Source organism: Hippopotamus amphibius, chromosome 3, assembly GCF_030028045.1.
Source record: "Hippopotamus amphibius kiboko isolate mHipAmp2 chromosome 3, mHipAmp2.hap2, whole genome shotgun sequence".
In the NCBI taxonomy this organism is placed as follows: Eukaryota; Metazoa; Chordata; class Mammalia; order Artiodactyla; family Hippopotamidae; genus Hippopotamus; species Hippopotamus amphibius.
The window spans coordinates 130,214,368-130,234,370 of NC_080188.1; the positions used below are offsets into that span (position 1 = coordinate 130,214,368).

At 56.6% G+C, this 20,003-nt stretch overlaps 1 protein-coding gene across 2 annotated transcripts in view; it reads right to left on the reverse strand.

The window, feature by feature from the left end:
• The window catches only part of SHANK2 (SH3 and multiple ankyrin repeat domains 2), a 470,853-nt gene that overhangs the window by 162,547 nt on the left and 288,303 nt on the right, over positions 1 to 20,003 (reverse strand). For both annotated transcript variants that reach the window (XM_057729608.1, XM_057729609.1), the window contains one exon: positions 1,346 to 1,428. In XM_057729608.1, the coding sequence (XP_057585591.1) occupies positions 1,346 to 1,428 (83 nt within the window). The remainder of the gene's footprint in view (positions 1 to 1,345; positions 1,429 to 20,003) is intronic.

Consider the following 20,003-nt stretch of genomic DNA (forward strand, 5'->3'; position numbering starts at 1 on the left):
CCATGTCTATATGTACACGCCTGTCATTTTCTTTAAAAGCATCAGTGACTAAACATTTTCAGTTCTAAAAATGGAAAAGTTCCCCCCATAACCACATGGAGCTACAGAAACACCACACTGAACTGCTTGCCAAATTTACATCTACGTAGACTCGCAACCAAGGGAATTCAACTCGGAGCGTGGACGGAACAGAACGCTAACCCAGTGGGTGGCTGCAGATTTGGAATCCGCTCATGAATTCTCTCTGCTGCGAGCCCGGCTCTCTGTGGCCACGCTGCGGCCAGCGTCCATTGGAGGGCTGGGCCCCCGCTCCTCGGCAGAGCCGGCGTTGGCTTCTGGGCCCCAGAGCTGCAGAGGGAAACTCTAGGGGAAGAGGTGGACTTTCCTAGGTCATCATGTGCGGCCGGGGGTGGCGGGTGGGAAGAAGAAGATGGCCTCGGCCGGGGGAGGGGAGACCACATCACACAGTCATGGGCACACACGGGGACAGATGTGTCTTTTCTTCCTCCCTCTCGACGGGCCGCTGTCAGGGCAGCCCCAGCCTTGAGCAGGTGGGGCTGCCACCGGGGAAGGAGGCCTCCCCAGCCGCACAGGTGCGGGACCCCCAGCGTAGCATGGAGGCTCCGACATCAAACTCGCACATGGTTTCCCCACGCACGTGGGGCACAGATGTCTCCTCTCACAGGGAGGTGATGCCATTTTGTTTTATTTTGGAAGAGGAGCCCCCAAGTTCAAGGCTGGTAGTGGGTGCACGGCTGTGGAACACGTTCCCGGAGCCCCCCACCACAGGCCACGTGACGTGTATGGTGCCGGCTGGGCCACGGCAGAGGGGACCATCTTGCCACATTTCCTTTGCAAAGTCACCTTAGAGGCGGGCACCTGGACGCCTGCCACACTCGGAGCTGAAGCCCACTCCCAGAACGGGGCAGTTTCGAGGTGCCCAAAACTCGGGACTGGGTAATTCTGGGCGTCTAAGACCAGGAGCTCCGAAGCCAGCCACAATCAGGCTAAACTAAACCACAAAACAGAGATGAAACCCATGAATTAGAAAAAAAAAAAAAAGAGAGTGGGGGGAGGGAGGAGGGAAGAGAGAGAGAGGGAGAGAGAAAGCGTTCAGAGCAATATTGTGTACAGAAAATTAAAAATATTCCTAAAGGAAGCCCCGATGTTTTAACAGGCAGAATGTTAAAGAACATGGTTGTTTAGCAACCGAGTACCCCCAGGAAAAAGGCTTGTATCTGAGCTGGGGAACATTTTTTTCTACAGGCATGCAAACACACACACACACACACACACACACACACACATATGTGGACGTATCCAGGCTGGGAGCTGCTGCTCTTACCTTTCGCCCCACGGAGTACAAATCCAAAGCCCTCATTGTCTTTCTTCTGCAGGACCACGGTCTTCTCCTCGATGATGCAGTCACTGCAGAGAGAATTCCGGGGATAGCGCCCATTATTGTAGCCCGTCATCATCACCGTGGCCGATCCGCCAGGGACGTTCATCATCACGGCGATTAATCAGCCCAGCTCGCCGGATCCAGGCAGCATGGAGGCAGCCGAGCCGGGCGCAGGAGGAGCGAAGGCAGCTGGGGGGCAGGCTAACGGGATAGGCGGGCTCGGAGGGGGGGGCCGGGCCGAGGCAGAGCGGGAGCGAGCGGGAGGCAGGAGTCATACATGGTGATGGCAGCGCGGGCTGGCTCCGGGCACCGGAAAGCAGAGAAAGTAAGTGGCCCGCAGGCAGGCGGGCGGGCGGGCGGGCAGGCACGGAGGGGGCCGCGCGCTACGGAGCCCGGGCCGGGCGCAGCATCCAGCGCAGCGCACGGAAACCGGCCGGAGGAGACGGGAGGCAGCAGGTTTTTTTTTTTTTTCCTCCTTCTTCTCGCAGGGCTTAAAAAAAAAACCCCATCAAATTCTACGTGCTCCCTGCAGCCGTCCCTGCAGCCGCCGGCACCGGGGGAGGCGCGGCGAGCCCTCCCTCTGGTCCGGGGGAACGCGGGCCCCCCTCAGTCCTCCGCGGAGCCCACAATGCCACCGGCGGCGGTGGCGGCGGTGGCGGCGGTTCAGCGTCATCCCGTGCAGAGGAACCGCAGGCTGGCAGAGGGGGCGGCTGGCGGGCGGGGGCTTCCAGCGGGAGGGGCAGGTCACTCCACTGACACGGAAGCCACCGGCAACACGGCCTCCTTTGGGGGCTGATGCGCCGTGGGGATGGGGAGCAAGGGGGCTGCCGGCTCCCCCTTGGAGAGACCATCTAAAGCCACACCAGCTGCCTCCTGCCACAGCATTTTTTTTTTAAAGGAAAGAAACCCAAAAGCTCCAACTTTGCTTCGGTGGCCAAAGCCTCCCACCATCCACAGCACGGGTGCGTCGTCACGTGATCCATCGCACGCCCGCCCGCATCCCGCCCGCCCGCGGCGTCGGGTGCGGGACCGAGATGGACTTCCCGGCCCTCCCCCACCTTCCGGGGGCTGCATCCCTCTAGGAGTCCCTGCTGCCCCGGAAGTAAGTGGGGGCGGGGGGGGGGGGAGGGCTGCTGCGGAGGAGGGGGAGAAGGAGGGGCAGGAGGCAGCCCAGAGAGGCTTTCTCCAGGGGGTCCTCAGGGGCTGGTGTGGGAGGGCAGGGTGAGGAGGAAGGGCCCCTGCGGGCCCCCAAGAATTCCACAGGCCCCTGTCCTGGAGGCAGAGGCGTGGAGATGCAGGCGGTGAACCGTGGGACGGGCTCGAAGTCCCAGACCACTGAAGGTCAGCCCTGCCCAGCACTAGACCGGCCACCCACAGGAAGCATGCGGGCCCCCGCTTGCAGCCAACTGGGAAGCAGTACCACAACCAGGTGGGGTGGTCCGGGAGGAGGAGGGACAGGGGAGCTTGGACACAGCAACGGGCAGCAGCTGAGAGCATCGCACTGCACGGACGAGGCGGGGGAGCTTCCAAGAGGTGGGGGGACGCGGCTGGAGGACACACAGGTGTTCTGACCCACTCCCGAGCCCGCCACCCCCGCATCAGACACTGCAAAGGAACTTGTGGGCAAGACCCTGACTTCCAGGAAAGGGCCAGCACAGCGGGACACACCCCTTGACAAAGGGCAGACCACACCACCCAAGATGGCCAGTCCAGGGTGGTCTCAGAACTTGGGAGGTGGGTTCAGTCCCTGGGCACTCGCTCTGCCTCCAGAGCCCCGGGGTCAGCCTGCCAAGTACAGGGAGCCCCAGGTCTGGGAGCTCAGCCCCCGTGGCCCACCAGACGAGGGCTGAAGCGTGGCCAGGAGTCCAGACCTGGGAGCCCCTGGGCAGGTCGCATGCTGGCCTGAACCTCAGTTTCCCTCACATCACAACATGGTGAGAACAAGCCACAGGCCTCCTGGGATTCCTGTGGGGTCAGATGGGGGCGATACCCATGGTTTGCGGTAGAACCAGAGAGCCCCAGGGAGCCATCGCTTTAACCGTCATCGGGAACCACCTGGCGGGAAGCCCGGACTGGAACCACAGAGCGGAAGGCGAGGGCTGGGCGGGCGGAGCTCTGGGGTGAGCGGACCCTCCTCCGTGCCTGTCCACCTCTCCATCCCATGCCTCCCCCAACCAGAACACAGACACACTGTCTCCCCACCAGCCCTTCTCCCCGCCCCTGAACTTCTCAAGCCAGAGGGCGCCCTGGCGGGGCAGGTGCAAACCCACCACGTGCTCCTCCTGCTTCTTCAGGGAGGGGCCTCCAGGGGCCAGGCTGCTGAAGCCACACCTTTTGCTCCTGCTGGTCCCTCTGTAAGAGCAGCCCCTTGATGCGCTGGAAAGATGATGCCCGCTCCCCCGGGGACACACGGGGCCCCCAGTGCCCACCTCTGCCCAGATCCAAGGTGAACCTGTCCTGCTCTCCAGTCTCACAGTCCTACCGTGGGCCAGCTCTGCCCGCCAGGCAAACGACCCCACCTCTACCCCCCACAGCCTTCTAGCTGTCCCCTATGCCAGGAACTTGTTAGGGGCAGTGTGGCCAGCTGGGCACTGGTTGACTCCCTCCCTACTGACCATGGTGGGCGAGAGAAGGCATTGGCGTCACACAGAGCTCAGCTCAGATCCGGCTTTGCTCTGACCCCAAGGTCACTCTGACCTTTGGAGCCTCAGGATCCCGCTCTGCAAAATGGGAATAAAAGCAAGGCCCACCTTGAGGACCTCAGCAGGAGTCAGCAGAACAATGCATCTGAGCCGAGGTGGGAAGCATGCGTCAGGAGCGGGGCCAACGTTTGCATGTGCCGAGCCCCTCCTCCTCCTGTGAGGACCCCCCAAGCTAACGGCAAAGCCCCTCTCCTCAGTCCCCTCTCAAGCCTCAGTGGTTCCTAACCTGTGAAGAACTTCCTGACTCACTCTGGCTGCCCCTCTTGCCCCTAAACTGTGTGGCCACGTCATCCCGCTCGCTGAGAAAACGCCAGACCCCTTAGTGTCTGATCTAAAGAGGGGCCATGCAAACTCCCCTCTCCTGCATTAGTTCAGGATCTAAACAGCCCCCGGCCCCCCACTCATTATGACCCCGTCTCACTTGCATTCACAGACAGACCTGGGTTTGAATCCTGACCCGGGCATTTAGCACCTTAGCTTCTCAGAGCCTCAGTTTCCTCATCTGCAAAGTGGGAGCAATAGTTCCTGCCTTGCAGGGACTCTAGGAGCAAGTGAGACAAGCCCACTACCCCCACCACAGGGGAAGGTGCCCTCGTCAGCATCCCACATGCCGAATCCCCCAGGAGACAGTGACCTTGTCCTGGGGTGGCCCAGCCTGGGGCCACGTGGAATGGAGCAAAATGGGTGTGAACACAGACAGGGAGAACAGGGGCTGCCGTGTCAGTGGCCGAAGGAAGACCGCAGGGTTTCGAGTGAAGGGGTCTCCGGGAAAATCTCCAGAGGGCAGGGCAGCTCAGCACTGTGGAGCGCCTACTGCATGCAGCTGGCTCCACCCAGGAAGGGAAGGGCAGGCCCGGGCTGTTAGAAACCTACAGTCTTGGTAGCGATCCATGAAAAGTGATGGGAAACTCGAACACAAGAGTCACTCCCTTAAAGCAGGAATGCACGTTCAGTTTTGTCCAAATGCACGACCACCCGCACGGGCTCAGGCTGGGAAACCCCACCCCTGGGCCTCAGGGGCGACCTTCTCCAGGTAAGAATCTCCCAGGGGGCTCTTTCGGCCGCTTTATGAATCTAAAAGCCATCTCAGGATGGCAGCCGCGGCCATGTCCGGAAGACGTGGCTTCCGTGTGCTGCCGCCAGAGATGTGCTGAAGCCCGGAGAACCAGAAGCTGCCTGAACCTCCACGCTGGCCCGTTCCAGTCCCGCCCGAGCCGACCTGGCCTCCAGATGCAGCCCCAGCGCACGAGATCTGACTTCACCGGGGCAGGACCTCGGCACCAGCACGGTCCCCACGCTGCTGCCCCTGCTGTGCGCGCAGGAGTCGACACCACCTGGCCCCTGGGGAAGGGGCCTAGGGAAACAAGCGGCCTAACCCCAAAGCGGTCACACCCACCCTGCTTGGTGACCTCCCCTTGCCTTGGACCCCAGTCACAGCCCAGCCTCACATCTCCTCCGTCTGCTCAGTTCCGTTCCCCTGAAACACCCTCACCTTGGCCTTATAATTTACCCAGGTCCTCGCATGCTGGAACCCTGGGGCACCTCACTGCCTCCTGTTCCACATTCCCTTTGCTGGCCACGTCCACCCAAGCCCTCCCGATGAGGGGCCATCACTCAGTCTCTCCATGGGGCTTCCCTCCAGCCTTGCCCAAGCCTCTGGGGGCCCTTCTCACCTGCAAAGCCACCACCTGTGGGCTCCTTGGGAGCACACATCATGCCCCAGAGATTCTCTCGGAATCTCCTTACATGGCATAACATCTACTCTTGGTGAGATTCTACCTGTGTTTGTGATGAAAAAAAAAAAATGTAATCCAGCTATGCTCTCTTCACATGTATTTTCTGAACAGGACAGGAGAGCACTTTAATGTACCCAAATGTACCCTCCTTGGCAGCTTCCTGTACCAGGAGCTGTGGAAGGCAAAGGGGGTGAGCACTTAGCCCTGCCAAGTACAATTGTGCAGGTCGTGCACAGTGCAACTACAGAGGACACCATTACATCACGGCCATCACGGAACCATATGTTTATTGTGGTAATTTTGGCTCAGCTGGAAGTAAAGGGCCTTGAGGAAGGGGAAGGCACTTTTTTGGAGCTCATGCAAAGATGGAGTACAGGCCATTGATTGCCTTGCAGAATGCAAGAGATGTTCACAGATGCATGTCTACCTGGGGGGATGGGATGCTTTGGAATCAGGAGGTATCCATGCAGAACCACATCAACACTGGGAGACACAACCCCGTGTCGTAAGTCTTCTGGGAGCCACACGGTAGAGACCGTGCAAGGTTTCCACGTTTCCACTCCCCAACAGTCCCACGCACACAGCAGAAAAGAGTGTACTGAATACATGTGGAGCAAGGCAGGAGTATGGTGGGGAATCGGTTGGCCACACGGAGGGCCTCAGGGTTCCCGCCCCACCGCCAGGCCTGAAGACACTCCTGGTGTCTGCCTGGCAAGACTGCAGGTAGTCGAGCTTCAAGTGGCCTTACCTGCAGCCCCACAATGGGCCTACAGAGAAGACTGCACTTTGCTTGGGTCCGGAGGTAGTAGGTGCCAGCGATGACAGCTGGCATCTAGGATTTGTCAGTCATGGAACAAGCTGCCTTGGCAGTGGCGTCTGGTCCTAGAGGAGGTGTAGACCTGAAGCCACAGGAAGCCAGGCCTGGGTGGCCGAGACGTGTGAGCAGGTGGGGCCCTGTGGTGGCTCGTCTGCCCTGTGCCACGTGGGAGGGCTCAGTGCAGGCATTCCCCATTCTGAACACAAGGACCACTGGGGTAGACCAGATGGCCTCACCGGGCTCTTGGGATCCTGGCTGTGATGTGATCCTGACAAGTCAGACAGCTCCCTTTCCTCCCTGCTCCACTGGCATCGGGTTTTGGTCTAGGACTGAAGTTCAGAAGCACCTGGGGCCAATGGCTAATCTACCACATTCATTCGTAAATGAATGCAGCCATTCCTTACTGAATACCTACTAAGTGTCAGGTGATGCGCTGGGTATTTGGCATTTTTGGGGGGAAGAAATCAGACCCAGTCTGACCCTTATGGACACGTCAGGGGGAGTGCATTGAACAGTGGACCCCCAAATTATGTTCAAGGCCATCTCCCCCCGTATCTGTGAATGTGATCTTATTTGGGAATGAGGTCTTTACAGATGTGATTAGTTAAGGCTCTCAAGATGAGATCATCCTGGATTTAGTGAGGGCCCTAAAACCAATGACTGGTCCTTAGAAGAGAGAGGGAGACTTGAGACATAGGCTCAGAGAAGAGAAGGCCCCGTGAAGACAGACAGAGAGGGATGCATCCACAAGCCGAGACGCACCAAGATCGCTGGCAAACACCAGAAGGTGGAAGAGGGGAGGAAAGGTCCTCCCCTGGAGACTTTGGAGGGAGCACTTCCCTGCTGACACCTTGACCTCACACTTCTGGCTCCAGAAGTGGGGGAAAATGCATGTCTGCTGTTTGTAGCCACTCAGTCTGTGGTCATTTGTCACAGCAGCAGCAGGAAACTCATACACCAGGCAGGTGGGAAGATAAACATGAACCCAGCCATCACACAAATGTCCAGGATACGGTGCTGTGTGAACTAGAAGGGGGCTGGAGGGCTTCCTGTAGGAGGAAGACCAATGCATGAATAGGAGCGAGTGGGCTGGGAGGCAGGAGGGGTCGATCACACCAGACCATGGGTATGGGTCACCTGCACACCCAGGGCAGGGTCCGGGGGTGGCCAGAGGCTGGAATGCAGCTTCAGGCAGGCCCAGGACAGCCCATGCTGCCCCCCCCAGGACCACCCGAGAAGGCCAGAACGATAGAAAGCAGCTGATTCCCTGCGTTCCCCACCAGCCTGTTCCCGGCCAGGCCCAAATCCCGCTGGGATCACCCGAGGTTGACTTAAACATGTGGCAGCAACTCTGCCCCACAGCCAGGTTTCCTGCTCTAGGATTCACACAGGGAGGTCTGCCGTTGCTGCTGGAACAGCTCTCCCCGGGCACCAGCACGAGATGCTGGCTGGAGATGCTGTAGGTGATCAGGCCCGCCTGGCCCTGTGGCAGGAGAGGACGTCAGAGGGTACAGGAGGGGCACACACACTGGACGCAGTGCCTCGGTCAGAAGCGCTGACCCCCTTCAGCTCTGCACAAGGGGTGGTGTGGACTGCCGGACGCAGGCAGCAGGGCTGTTTCAGCAACTGGGCCCTACGAACCAGCCCCCAGCCGCCTCAAAGTTTTGGGGACCCCACAAACTTGTATGCAAGCTGGGAAGTAAAATCCACCGACTTCCACATCCAAACAGCAAACAACATGGAAATTAGTCTGCGTTTAATTGTCTCTGAAAATTGAACACGGGGTCAACTTCACTACTCGCTCAATTTTGTATCCATCACGCATCCTTGCATGTGAGAACTACCTGCAAGTCAGATTTTCTCACTTGGAGAGGCTTCTTGGGTATGTGGCTCAAGGCAAAGAAAGCACAGAAGCTGCTGGGGGTCTTCCCGCCATGAGGTACTCACAGGCAAACAGCTCCAAAGGCAGAATTACCAAAATCATTTAAGAATTGGTGTGTGTGTGGTAGGAAGATATACTGAATGTGTGGCGTGATAAACACAGCTGACTGGATCTGGGCTGGGGTGGCCGGAACTCAGGGTGCAGGGCATTAGGGGGTCTTTCTAAAGCAGCGGAGGCCACAGGGGTGGCCGTGCCTGGGGGCACCCTGGGAGAAACCCAGAAGCAAGGCTGGTGCGTCTATCACCTCTAAAAGCTCCTTCCTGGAGCAGTTGTAGGGGGACCCCGCCTCCTCCAGGGCCGGGAAACAGAGCCCGAGAGAAGCCGTGTCTCCATCACTCCCTGTAGAAACACATTTTGGTGACAGAGCTGATGGAGGCGGGAACTGGGACACTGTTAGAAAGAGGGGCCTCTGGGGACTGGGAGTAGCAGTGGCTGTCCTAGAAATTTCCGGGCTCTGCCAATCAGGAAGGATGGGGCTAAACAGAGAGCATGTCGGACCTTCCGAGGGGGAAGCCGGGGGCCTCAACAGGTGTCCCAGCTGGACGGAGAAGCCAGGCGTGGGCAGGCGGCCCAGCTCACCACGGCGGCGATGGTGGTGGGGTGGCACAGAGGGCTGCTCCATGGCGGGCAGGGGCAGGGCCAGGTCTGGTCCTTGCGAAGGGCTGGCGGATTGTAAGCGAGTGGGAGGGTTTCCCCAAGTCATCTATTACCCGCTGCCCACACTCGCCACCAATGGGGCACCTCTTGGCCATACACATGGCTGCTTCCTGAACCCAGCTTCCTGCATCCTGGTCAGAGGAGCACTTGGTGGTGCCCTCTTGTCCACCCCACCCCTGCCCTGACGAGCTGGAGGCGGCCCTGATTCCCAGGGGACAGGAAGCCCATGCCCTCTTGGTGCTCAGGGCGGAGGACTGTGCCAGGCTGCTCTGTGTCACATATGGGAGATGATGAATGTGGCCAGTTCATTCACCGGTGACACAGCTCCCGGCAGCCCTGACCATGGAGCGCCATCCTCTCAGTCTCCAGGTGAGGACCGTGGGCCATCCCCATGAAGCCCACCCACCCAATCCCCGGAGACGTGCTCTTACGCCAGCCGTTTCTCCGACGAGCGATGCTTGAACACGCGATGATCACGGCGTCTCCCTCCTCATCACTAACATGATAAACAGTTACAAGTTTTTCCTAATAGAAGCAACAATGTGCAAAGAACTTGATTCAAATTAAATTGTCTCATTACTTTGTAATAAATCACCCCAAAGCATTTCCTAAGCACAACCAGGCTGTGTTACCTGCCAAGAATGGCTGGTGGAGGAGACAAACATACAGCTTAAATGCCTTCAGAATAATGATAGGAGGTGATCATCGCTCCCTGAGGAGATGAATGGAAATGTGATCTAAAAGGGAGAATGGCCGCTTTGGAAGCTGAAAGGCCCGGGTGCGGGGGTCCTGGCTTCACCAAACCAGCTCTGTGACCTCGGATGTCAAAATACGGATGTCAACCTCAGCCTTGAAACATCACAGTGGGATAAGAAATGGGGTAAATACAAAAGAAATTAGGAGTTTGGGATTAACAGATTCACACCACTATAAAGAAAACAGATAAACAACAAGGACCTACTGTATAGCACAGGGAACTCTACTTAATATCTTGTAATAACCTATAATGGAAAAGAATCTGAAAAAGGAGATATGTGTATATCCAGATATACATATGACTGCATCACTTTGCTGTACATCTGAAACTAACACAACATTGTAAATCAACTACAGTTCAATTAAAAAAAAATAAAGTCCACGGCACAGGGTGTGACATACAGCAGGGTGTGACATACAGCTGAGTGTGGCAGACTTTATCAGCTAGTGAGAACGCACCTTACAAGTTCATTCTGAGAATGCTAAATGGAAACTGAAATACTGTTACACACTTCCTATGTAAAACAATCTCCTGGTGACATCACCAGAATAAGACTCTGTTGGTGACATCAGCAGAGTGCCCCCAGGCTTCCTTCTTCATAAAGGTACGGGCAGACCTTGGAGGTATCGGGGGTTTGGTTCCAGATCACGGAAATAAAGTGAATATGGAAACAGAGCGAGTCACACGAGGTTTTTGGTTTCCCAGTGCATATAAAAGTGATGTTTACACCACACTGTAGTCTATTCAGTGTGTAAAAGCATTATGTCTGAAAAAACAACGCACCTACCTTCATTAAAAAACACTTTATGGCTAAGAAATGCTAAGCATCATCTGAGCTTTTAGTGAGTTGTGTAGTCTTTTTGCGATAGTAACATGAAGAGCACGGATCACAGATCACCCTCGCAAATACAGTAACGATGAAAACATTTGGACTGTTGTGAGAATTATTAAAATGTGACGCAGAGACACGGAGTAAATGCTGTTGAAAAAATGGTGCTGACACAGAGTTGCCACAAACCTTCACTTTGTAAAAAAAACACAGTAAAGCAAAGTGCAATCATGTGAGGTGTGCCTGGACATCCTTCACGTGTGCTTACTTGGAGCAGGACACTCCTATCAGTCAGAAAACCAGGAGGCAGGGGGCCCGCAAGGGAGGAATGCCCAGGCACCTCCCTGTGCTTTCAAAGCGGTGGGAGCCCCCAGGGCTCTGCCTGTGTAGACGCTGCATGCTGCCGTCATGAGCAACAGCTGGAGGTGTGTCACCGGAAAAGCAAGGAGCTCAGCCTTGCAGGATGGGGACCCCCCAGCACCCAGGGAAAAGATGCTCCAGGTTGCGGAACCTGAGGAAAAGAGCCTTGGTACTCACACAAATGAGACGCAGAACGCCCAAGTGCCGGCCCCACCCCAAGGAGTCTTCTTGAAGCCTCCGCTCCCTCCCAACCTGTCTGCAAGTGCCATCAGCAGGAGCACCAGGGGACTTCCCTGGTGGCGCTGTGGTTAAGAATCCGCCTGCCAATGCAGGGGACATGGGTTCGAGCCCTGGTCCGGGAAGATCCCACATGCCATGGAGCAACTAAGCTCATGCGCTCTAGAGCCCATGAGCGACAACTATTGAGCCCACATGCCACAACTACTGAAGCCCACGTGCCTAGAGCCCGTGCTCCACAACAAGAGAAGCCACCGCACCGCAATGAAGAGCAGCCCCCGCTCTCCACAACTAGAGAAGACCGTGCGCAGCAACGAAGACCCAAAGCAGCCAATAAATAAATAAATATATACATAAATAAATTTATTTAAAAATAGTAAAAGGAAAGCAGGAGCACCCGGACACAGCTGGCATCTGCACATCTGTCCTGACCTCCCCGTATCCCGAGGCCCCATTGTCTTTTCACCTGAGGATCACAAAAGCTTGCCGACAAGTCTCCCCTGAATTCATTCTTTACTATAAAAACCTTAAATCAGATCATATCTTTCTCACTTAAAATACTCCAACAGCTTCTCATCAGAATTGGGTAAAAATCCAAATCCCCCACCATGGCTAAGACCCTTTGTGATCTGACCGGTGCCCTTCCTCATTCTGCCTGTTCCAGCCACACTGCCGTCCTTAGGTCAGCCTCAGCTCCACTGCAGTGCCTGTGCTCTCCCCGGAACACCGCCCCAGGTCTTCACTAGCCAGACTCCTGTCACCGTTCATGTCCTGCTGTCACTCCACAGAGGGGCCTTCCCTACTGCCCAGACACACATTTGGTGTCCCCGACACTGTGCCCTTCCCTCTGCTTTATTTTCCTCTTTTCACTTACTGAATTTGAGATCATGATTTGTTTACAGTCTGGTTCTCTGGTTCTCCCAGCAGCGTGTGAGTGCCCCCAGGTCCAGGTCTGGTCCTGCCTGCTTCACTTCTAGATGGCCCATTTTCTAGTCCTGGCTCTGGCAAAGGCTGGCAGTGGGACCCCGGGCAGGACCCCCACCACTCTGGGCTTGGGTCTTCCTGTCCGCAAAATGGAAAGTCAGAACATTCCAACTGGTACCTAAATGCTGCTCACTGACTCAACAAATGAAACCTGAGCCCGGGACTCTTGTCTATGACCCGTGATGCAGATGGGGCGACTCATGTCCTGGGCTCCCCAGAACCCAGGGGTTTCCTGAGACACGGGGCTTTCAGTTTTCAAACCAGGCCGGTCCCAGGCAAACCAGGAAGAGCTGGGCACCCTCCTGTTCACCGCCTGCGGGGGGAGCATGTTGCCCACAGCCCTGTTTAAGCCGCTCCCCCACACTGCCTCCCCCAAGACCCTCACCACCCTCCGCCGGGTGGGATCACTGTCCTCCGGGAGTCCATGAAGCTGGTGGGGGAAGGGTCTGCCCAGGGCCACGTGGCTGTCCAGGGCCAACGCATCAACCTTGGCCCCTGACCCTGAACTTTCTTTTAAAAAAAACCAAGCAAAAACCACACACACACAAAACTCAAAACCAGGGGAACAAGACAGGTGCCTGGCATTTTGCTGGGAGTGTAGGAAGGGGCTGCTGTGACTTTTCTTCCTTTGGTGATCAAAATGACAGGTCAGGCCGCCCCATCTGTCAGTCTCGAGTCTGCCCCCCAAAGACCACACTGAGTGGGCTGGGGGACAGACGCTGGGCAGGCTGGTTCCCGAGTGCCTCTGGGGAGGTGGGCGTTGTCCACAGCTACCAAATCAGACTGAGTGTGGGAGTCACTTGGTGACCCCGGCTTTGGACAGGAGGTGGAACCTGGGGGGGTTGAGGGGCTGGGGGGTTCACTCTGGTCCCACAGCTCCCCCGCCAGGCTCACCTGCCCAAGCAGGATGGCACTGACCTCTCAGGTGAGAGGTCACGAGAAATCCCGGCCAGGCCCCAGCTGGAGGGGAGAGCCCAGACGCCCCTCCTGTCCACCGCAGACCACCAACCTCCCTCCGCAGGAACGTTTTATTTTTGTTCCAAGTGCTGAGGCTTGGACGAGAGACCACCTTCACTGAAGGGGCAGTTCTGAAAGTCACTCAAAGTGTGAAGAAGACACATTTTCAGGTGGATGGAGCCCTTTGAAAGGAGCTCAGCAAATGTTCTAGATCAGAGGTTGCCAACCTCTTTCTGTGAGGGGCCAGAGAGGCAATATTTCAGGTTTTTCGGGCCATATGGTCCCTGGTGCAACTACCCATTCTGCTAGTTCTGGCTGAAAGGCAGCCACAACACTATGTAAATGACTGGGTGGAGCTATGTTCCAATAAAACTTTATTCACAAAAACAAGTGGTGGGCCGGACTGGACCTGTGGGCTGTCGGGTTATAAAGACATGTTCGAAATGTCCTAAAGACACTCGAATTGACACATAATACATTTATGGGAGTGCCCCAAACAAGTCACATACACCCACATATCATAAAAGCTAAGGAAAGCCTTAATCCTCTTACACAAGCAGCACTTGTATGACTGCACACAGCTGCCTGGTTTGATACAACATCTGAGCTGTTCCTCTAAAAAGGAAAAAAAAAAGAAAACCTTTTTAGAAATGGGGTCATCTGTGAGATGCCCTAGAAAGGTGCAGAAGGATCATATGGAAAACGCTTTCTGAAGCACAAAGAGACACCACCCCCTCCACCCGCACCCCCCGCCCCCCACTGTGTCTAGGTTTTTGTGCTTAGTTGGCTCAAAGTGGGAGGAGGTCTGAATTCTGGCTTAATTAGTAACAAAGGATAAGTAATAATAGTAGACATTATAATTACTACACACAGTCTTTGAGAACTTTGGGCTGCCAGGCACAGTTCTAAGGGCTTCCCGTGGTAGATTCACTGAATCCTCGCGATGACCCCACGAAGGAAGAACTGGTGTTACTCCCACTCTCTGGGTGAGGCAACTGAGGCACAGAGAGGTTGAGTGATTTGCATGAGGACACACAGCTGGAAGCAAAGCCGGGCAGTCTGGGGCTGGTGCTGTGTCCTAGGACCGCATGACACTGAACACCTAGGGGTCACTGGCCAGGTGGGGAAAGACCCATGGGGGTGGGGGGGCGGTGCTGGTTCCAGCAGCACATTCTGGAGAAGGCATCTCTGACTTCCTGTCAATTTCTGAGCTGCTCAGAGAGACCCCCAGGGTGCCCTGAGAAGATTCTGCTGGTAAATCCTGCCCAAAATCAAAACCGTCAGAACCACACACTGCGGGCTGGTGAATGCAAGCAAGGAAGAACACGGTGGGGTGAGCAGAGCTGAAAGCAAAGAGAGGCTGACACCTAACAACTGGTACAGGAACATCTGTATGAAGGTTCATATTTAGTTACGAAGGTGCCGTGCCTTATGACTCCCTGTTGCAATGAACGGGCCATCTGCCAAATGAGTAGGTCTTTGTGGTTGAGAAGTGTGCTGTCCTTGAGCTCATTCTTTTACTTCTACCTGCTATTGCTATATGCCGAACTCCTATTCATCCTTCAAAACCCGCTTCAACAGCCACCACTTCCAGGAGAACCCTTGTTGCTTAGAGGCATGGCACTGAGTCTGTCCCTCTCTCAAACCCAGCTCCTGGTCCTTGCTCAGGCCTGCCTTCTACTACCAAGGCTGGAAAAGTCAGATCCTTGTTTTCCCAGCCTCCCTTGCAATTACAGATGGTCACCAGACATGGTTGTGGCCCATGAGACCTATGGGAGAGTCTCCTGGGGCCCTCTGGAGAAGATTTTACTTGGGGGAAGAGAGATCAGAGGAGTGCTTCCCGGTGCTCTTTCTTCCTCTATATTCTTGCATAAGATTTGCTCTGAGGACATGATATGTGGAGATGTGGCCACCATTATGTGATCCTGAGGGAAAGGCTAAGAGGCTTGAAGGGATGCCACTGTCTCTTGGGACAAACCCTGGACGTGCCTTCCTCCAGGCTCACTACTGTGGTCTCAGCCACCGTTAGTGGGGTTTTTATTATTTGTGGCCAAAGCTTCCTAATGGACATCTAGAGGTTGGTGAGGGATGGTGGGGAGATTGATTATTGGTTAAGAAGGATATGGACCGTGCCCAAATTTCAGGATGCCAAGACTTACTGACAAACCCAGTAGCCTTCAAGTTATGTTCTGGGCTGGCAAAGAGTCCTCCAGACCTGACGCCTCCGCTGACGGCTTGTTGGCAGCGAGGACTCAGGAGCCCGGGGGACACAGGCTTCAAGTCCTGCACAACCTTCAGTTTTCCACGGAAGATTTGATGAGAGCCCCTCGTCTCAAATGGACTCAGTTCAGAGAGTCGAGAGTGAAATAAAAGCGGTTTTCTTGGGCTTAGCCAAGACTAATTTCCTGCTAACCACAACACAGACTCCCCAAGCATCCCGGCTGATCCAAAGTACAGCGGCAACAACAAGGACGTCATGTGGTTGGAGATGAAAGAACGGCAGAGCTGGGAAATGTCCCAAAAGTGAACCGAAGCAAAGAATGATAGGTTTTAGACCTGCAGGGGAACTTCGCGATGGTGTGAGCCAGCCCCTCCGTCTTACAGAAGGTCTGGACCTGACAAAGTTGACGGCGGGGCCAAGGCTCCATCCTCTGACACATCCCCCTGCCTCCACCACCAAGCTCATCAACACATGGGGCTTCCATTCTGGAAAAGTCTCCGTGGTCCAGCTGAGCTAGTGGAGCAGTGTGATGTCTCCTCCTGACACCAGCAGGTGACTCTGAACCTTTTCTCTCCTCTCCCAGCATCCCCGGGACATTTGGTGCTGCCACTTCCCACTCTGCAGCCACCCACATTGGTGGAAAGTCCCTCACGTAAATCAAACCCTGCACGCCCTCTGACCTTCAGGGTCAACATGGATAGGGCCCCAGAAGTCAAGCTCCTTCTGAGCTGGAGAGACTCCCCCTTGCGTGGCTCCTGCCGGGGAATCGCCCTGACTGTTCCCCCAGCTCCTGCCGTCTGCACCTGTCTCCCTAAGGAAGATGATGTCTTAGGACCGAGGCGCTGGTCCCCAGCTGTGCATCCCCTCTCTGTGCCGGACATCCCACCCCATCTCCCGTGGGCTGAGGATGCAGCTAGCTGAGCCTCCAGGCCTCCAGGCCTCGGATGCTCTGAATTTCCCAGCGTTTCAGCCCAGCCGGTTTCTTCCCTTCACTTCCCTGTCCTCTAAGATCTCCTAATTCCCCCTTGTTTTCTCATTATTCTTTATTAAAGCCAGAGTCCCACCACATGGCTGGCCATGCCGGGCCATCCGTCTTGCCGTTCCCATGTGCCGAGGCAGCTGACCTGCTCCTCCTCGAGCTCTAATGATGATTTGCTTGTTTCTAGTTTGCCCCAAACAGACATTTTGCTAACTGCAATCTGCTCGGTTCCAGGCGCCCGTCTCCAAGGCCAGGCGGCATCTATCTTTGTTTTCCTTCCTCCCTTCCTTCCTTCCTGTCTTCCGAAAGATAACCAGCCTGACTGCCGTGCTGCATTTACTCCCCCTTCTACTCCCCGCAAAAACTCACGCACATTCATCAGAGAATCTTAGGGTGTCTGAGTTTATCAAGACAGATTTCTGCTGAAATATACTTACTAGAACCTCCCTCCTTGCTCCCACGTGACTGAGAACAGGGGACCATGCCACCAGAGGTGACTGGGGGATTTATCAGTGTGAATGCAGATGACACAAACAGCAGCCCCCGAGGCAATGACGGTCCTGTGTTCACTACACGCCGGGCCCGGGTGAAGCCCCTACAGCCATCCTCTCTCTCACAACAAATGCAGGAGGAGGCATGGCTTTCTTCCCCACTTTCCCAGTGAGGATGGTGTGGCTCAGAGAGGTGCAGTGACTAGTTCAAGGTCATACAGCTGCCAGGGGGCGGAGCTGGGCATCCACTGGAGGCGCTGGGCTGCAGAGCCTCCTCGGCAGGTGAAAGGAGACCACAGAGCTCCCCCTGGGCCTCAGCATCCTCTCTGGGATGTGTGCTGTCTGGGGCAGCTCCTCCAGGCCCTGTAGAACTTGGGGGCCTGGGGTGCACGACCTGTCTCCCCACGACTAACACAAAGGGCCTCTGTACCCGGACGGGTGAGGGACCCAAGCCTTAGGCCTGGAGCAAGAGGGAGCCGGGAAGGATGGGCAGGCAGTCCCACTGCAGGTCCAGCCTCAAGGTCACCTCCCCTGAAATGCCCCCCGCCCCTTCCAGCTGCCTACCCCACACCCTCTGCCTGCTCCCTTTACTCCACCACATCGACGACCGTCTGAAACAAGGTCCCTTGCTCTCCCCATGTCCCTGGAGAACTCCCTGGATGGGGTCTGTGGGGGGCAGGGCAGGGTACTGTCCTTCCTTATGGCCTGGCCCTCACCAGAGCCTCGGGTGTCTCCACACACAGTGGGCACTAGGGGGCTTCTACGTGGGACCTGAGTTCCCCATCAGAGCCAGGCCTGGCCCCATCCTTGCTCGCGGCCTGCCACGCACCCTAGCGCCATACAGGCCTGTGGCCGTCCATCTGCCAGCATGCAGGGTGATCTATTCCAGCCCCCTAGGGCCCACCCAGGGGGTGAGGTCCACCTCTGGGGGTATACAGCCCCCACCCAGAGCCGTGTGGTAACGGTGATTCACAGAAAGGGCTGGAAGAGGGGAGGGTGGTGCAGGCAGGTCTCAGGCCTGGGCACGTGGGGGTGCTTGTGCTGGAGGGAAGACAGAGGTGGGGGTTCAGTGGCTGGACAGCGTCTCCCAAAATTCATGTCCACCCTGGACTCTGGAAGGTGAGTGAGGAGCAACCTGGGTGCCGTCCTGATGTCACACTGGTCAATGAGATGTGACGGGAAACAGTCTTTGCAGAAGTAATTAAGGTAAGGGTGGAGGAGAGATCGTTCTGAATCTGGGGGTCCCTGGATCCAATGAGAGCTGCCCTCATAAGAGGGGAGACAGAGAAAGTGATGCAAAGACCAGGTAGAAGCTGGAGGGACGCGGCCACAAGCCCAGGGATGCCCAGGGCCCCCAGAAGCTGGAAGAGGCAGGAAGGATCCTTCCCCGGAGCTCAGAAGGGAGCCGGGCCCGCCCACTCCTTGATCTCAGACTTCTGGCCTCCAGAACTGGGGAGGACAAATCTGTGCTGTGCTACGCCGCCCGGTGTGCGGGCTCCTGCAGGGCAGCCCAGGTCACTCATTCGGGGAGTGAATCGCGCGGAGTGCTGGGGCTGGCACAGGCTGCACGGAGGGGATGCTGCGGGCTCAGGAGGCAAACGCCGGCTCTGTGCTCTGTCTGCACAGGTGCCGGGGCCAAGAAGGATCCCTCAGGGCCCCACGGGCTTCCGAGGCTCCCGGGACAGCCAGCATCCTGGCCGGGTGTGGCCAGCTCCTGAGTGGGCAGCGCTGGAGAAGGTGAGTGAAGAGAAGCCCGGGCGCCATCCTGATGTCATTCTGGTCAAGGCTGCCTTGCTCCAGGAGCTGAGTCCAGCCTCCAAGGCCCAGCCCTGCCCTATGCACCGTGATCCCGGCTGCAGGTGGGAGCTTGGCTGGGGCCTCTGCAATAGCCAACACCTACCCTCCTCCTAGGCACAGCCTCAGAGCCAGGGGACGGCCTTGATCTTCCCAGTGGGCACTAGAGCCCAGATCTCACCTCCTGTCCTGCAAGCCTCTGGGATGACCGGGGGTCCCAAGGAGGCCAATGAGCAAGGGAGGGGGTGCAGTGGGAACCATCGGGGAGAGGAGCCGAGGTCCCGAGGCCTTTCCTGGCCTTGGATGAGTGGCTGGAACTCCTGCAGCCTCAGTCTCCCCATCCTAGAGTGGGGCCCTCCCTCGCTGTCTCAGGGAGCGACGTGCTCACGGTGAACTGGGATGGGAAGGCCTGTGCCAGGGTCTGTTCTCACTGCTCACAAGCACTTGTGTTAGTTTCTGTCGCTACTGGAACAACTTAAACTTGGTGGTGTCCAGAATGCAGATTTCTTCTCTTACACGGCGGAGGGTGCAGGTCTCACTGAGCTAAGATCAAGGTGTGGCAGGGCTGGCTCCTCCAGGGGGTCCTGGGGGAGAATCTGTTTCCGGCCTTTTTGTTTCTAGAGGTGCCTGTACCCACTGGCTTGTGGCCCCTCCCTCCATCTCTCCAGCCTCTGCTCTTCATTCATATCTCCCGTCCCACTGCTTCGGACCCTCCCCCTCCCTCTATAAGGACCTTGTGATCAAATCTGGGCCCACCCAGATGCTCCAGTATCATGTCCCAATCTTAAGGTCAGCTGACACTCTGACAAGGTCTCATCTGTAACCTTAATTCTCCCTGGCCATGTGACATTCCCACGTCCAGGAGATCAGGGCATGGGCGTCTCTGGGGAGCCTCGACTCGGACCACCACACCACCCAAGCCACCCCTCCTGTGATGCAGGCTGGGGATGAAAAGTTTCTACCAAACCTCGCGGATGTGGGGCTGGCTCATCACATCCCAGGCCCTGCCTGGGGCGACGCTGGGGGGCGGAGGGGAGAGAAAAAGGTCAACATGGGTACCATGGCGGAAACATTCATGCAGTCCTTCCTCGTGAGCCACGCTTTCCAGTGGTTGGAGGAACAAAGTCAGGTCAGTCAT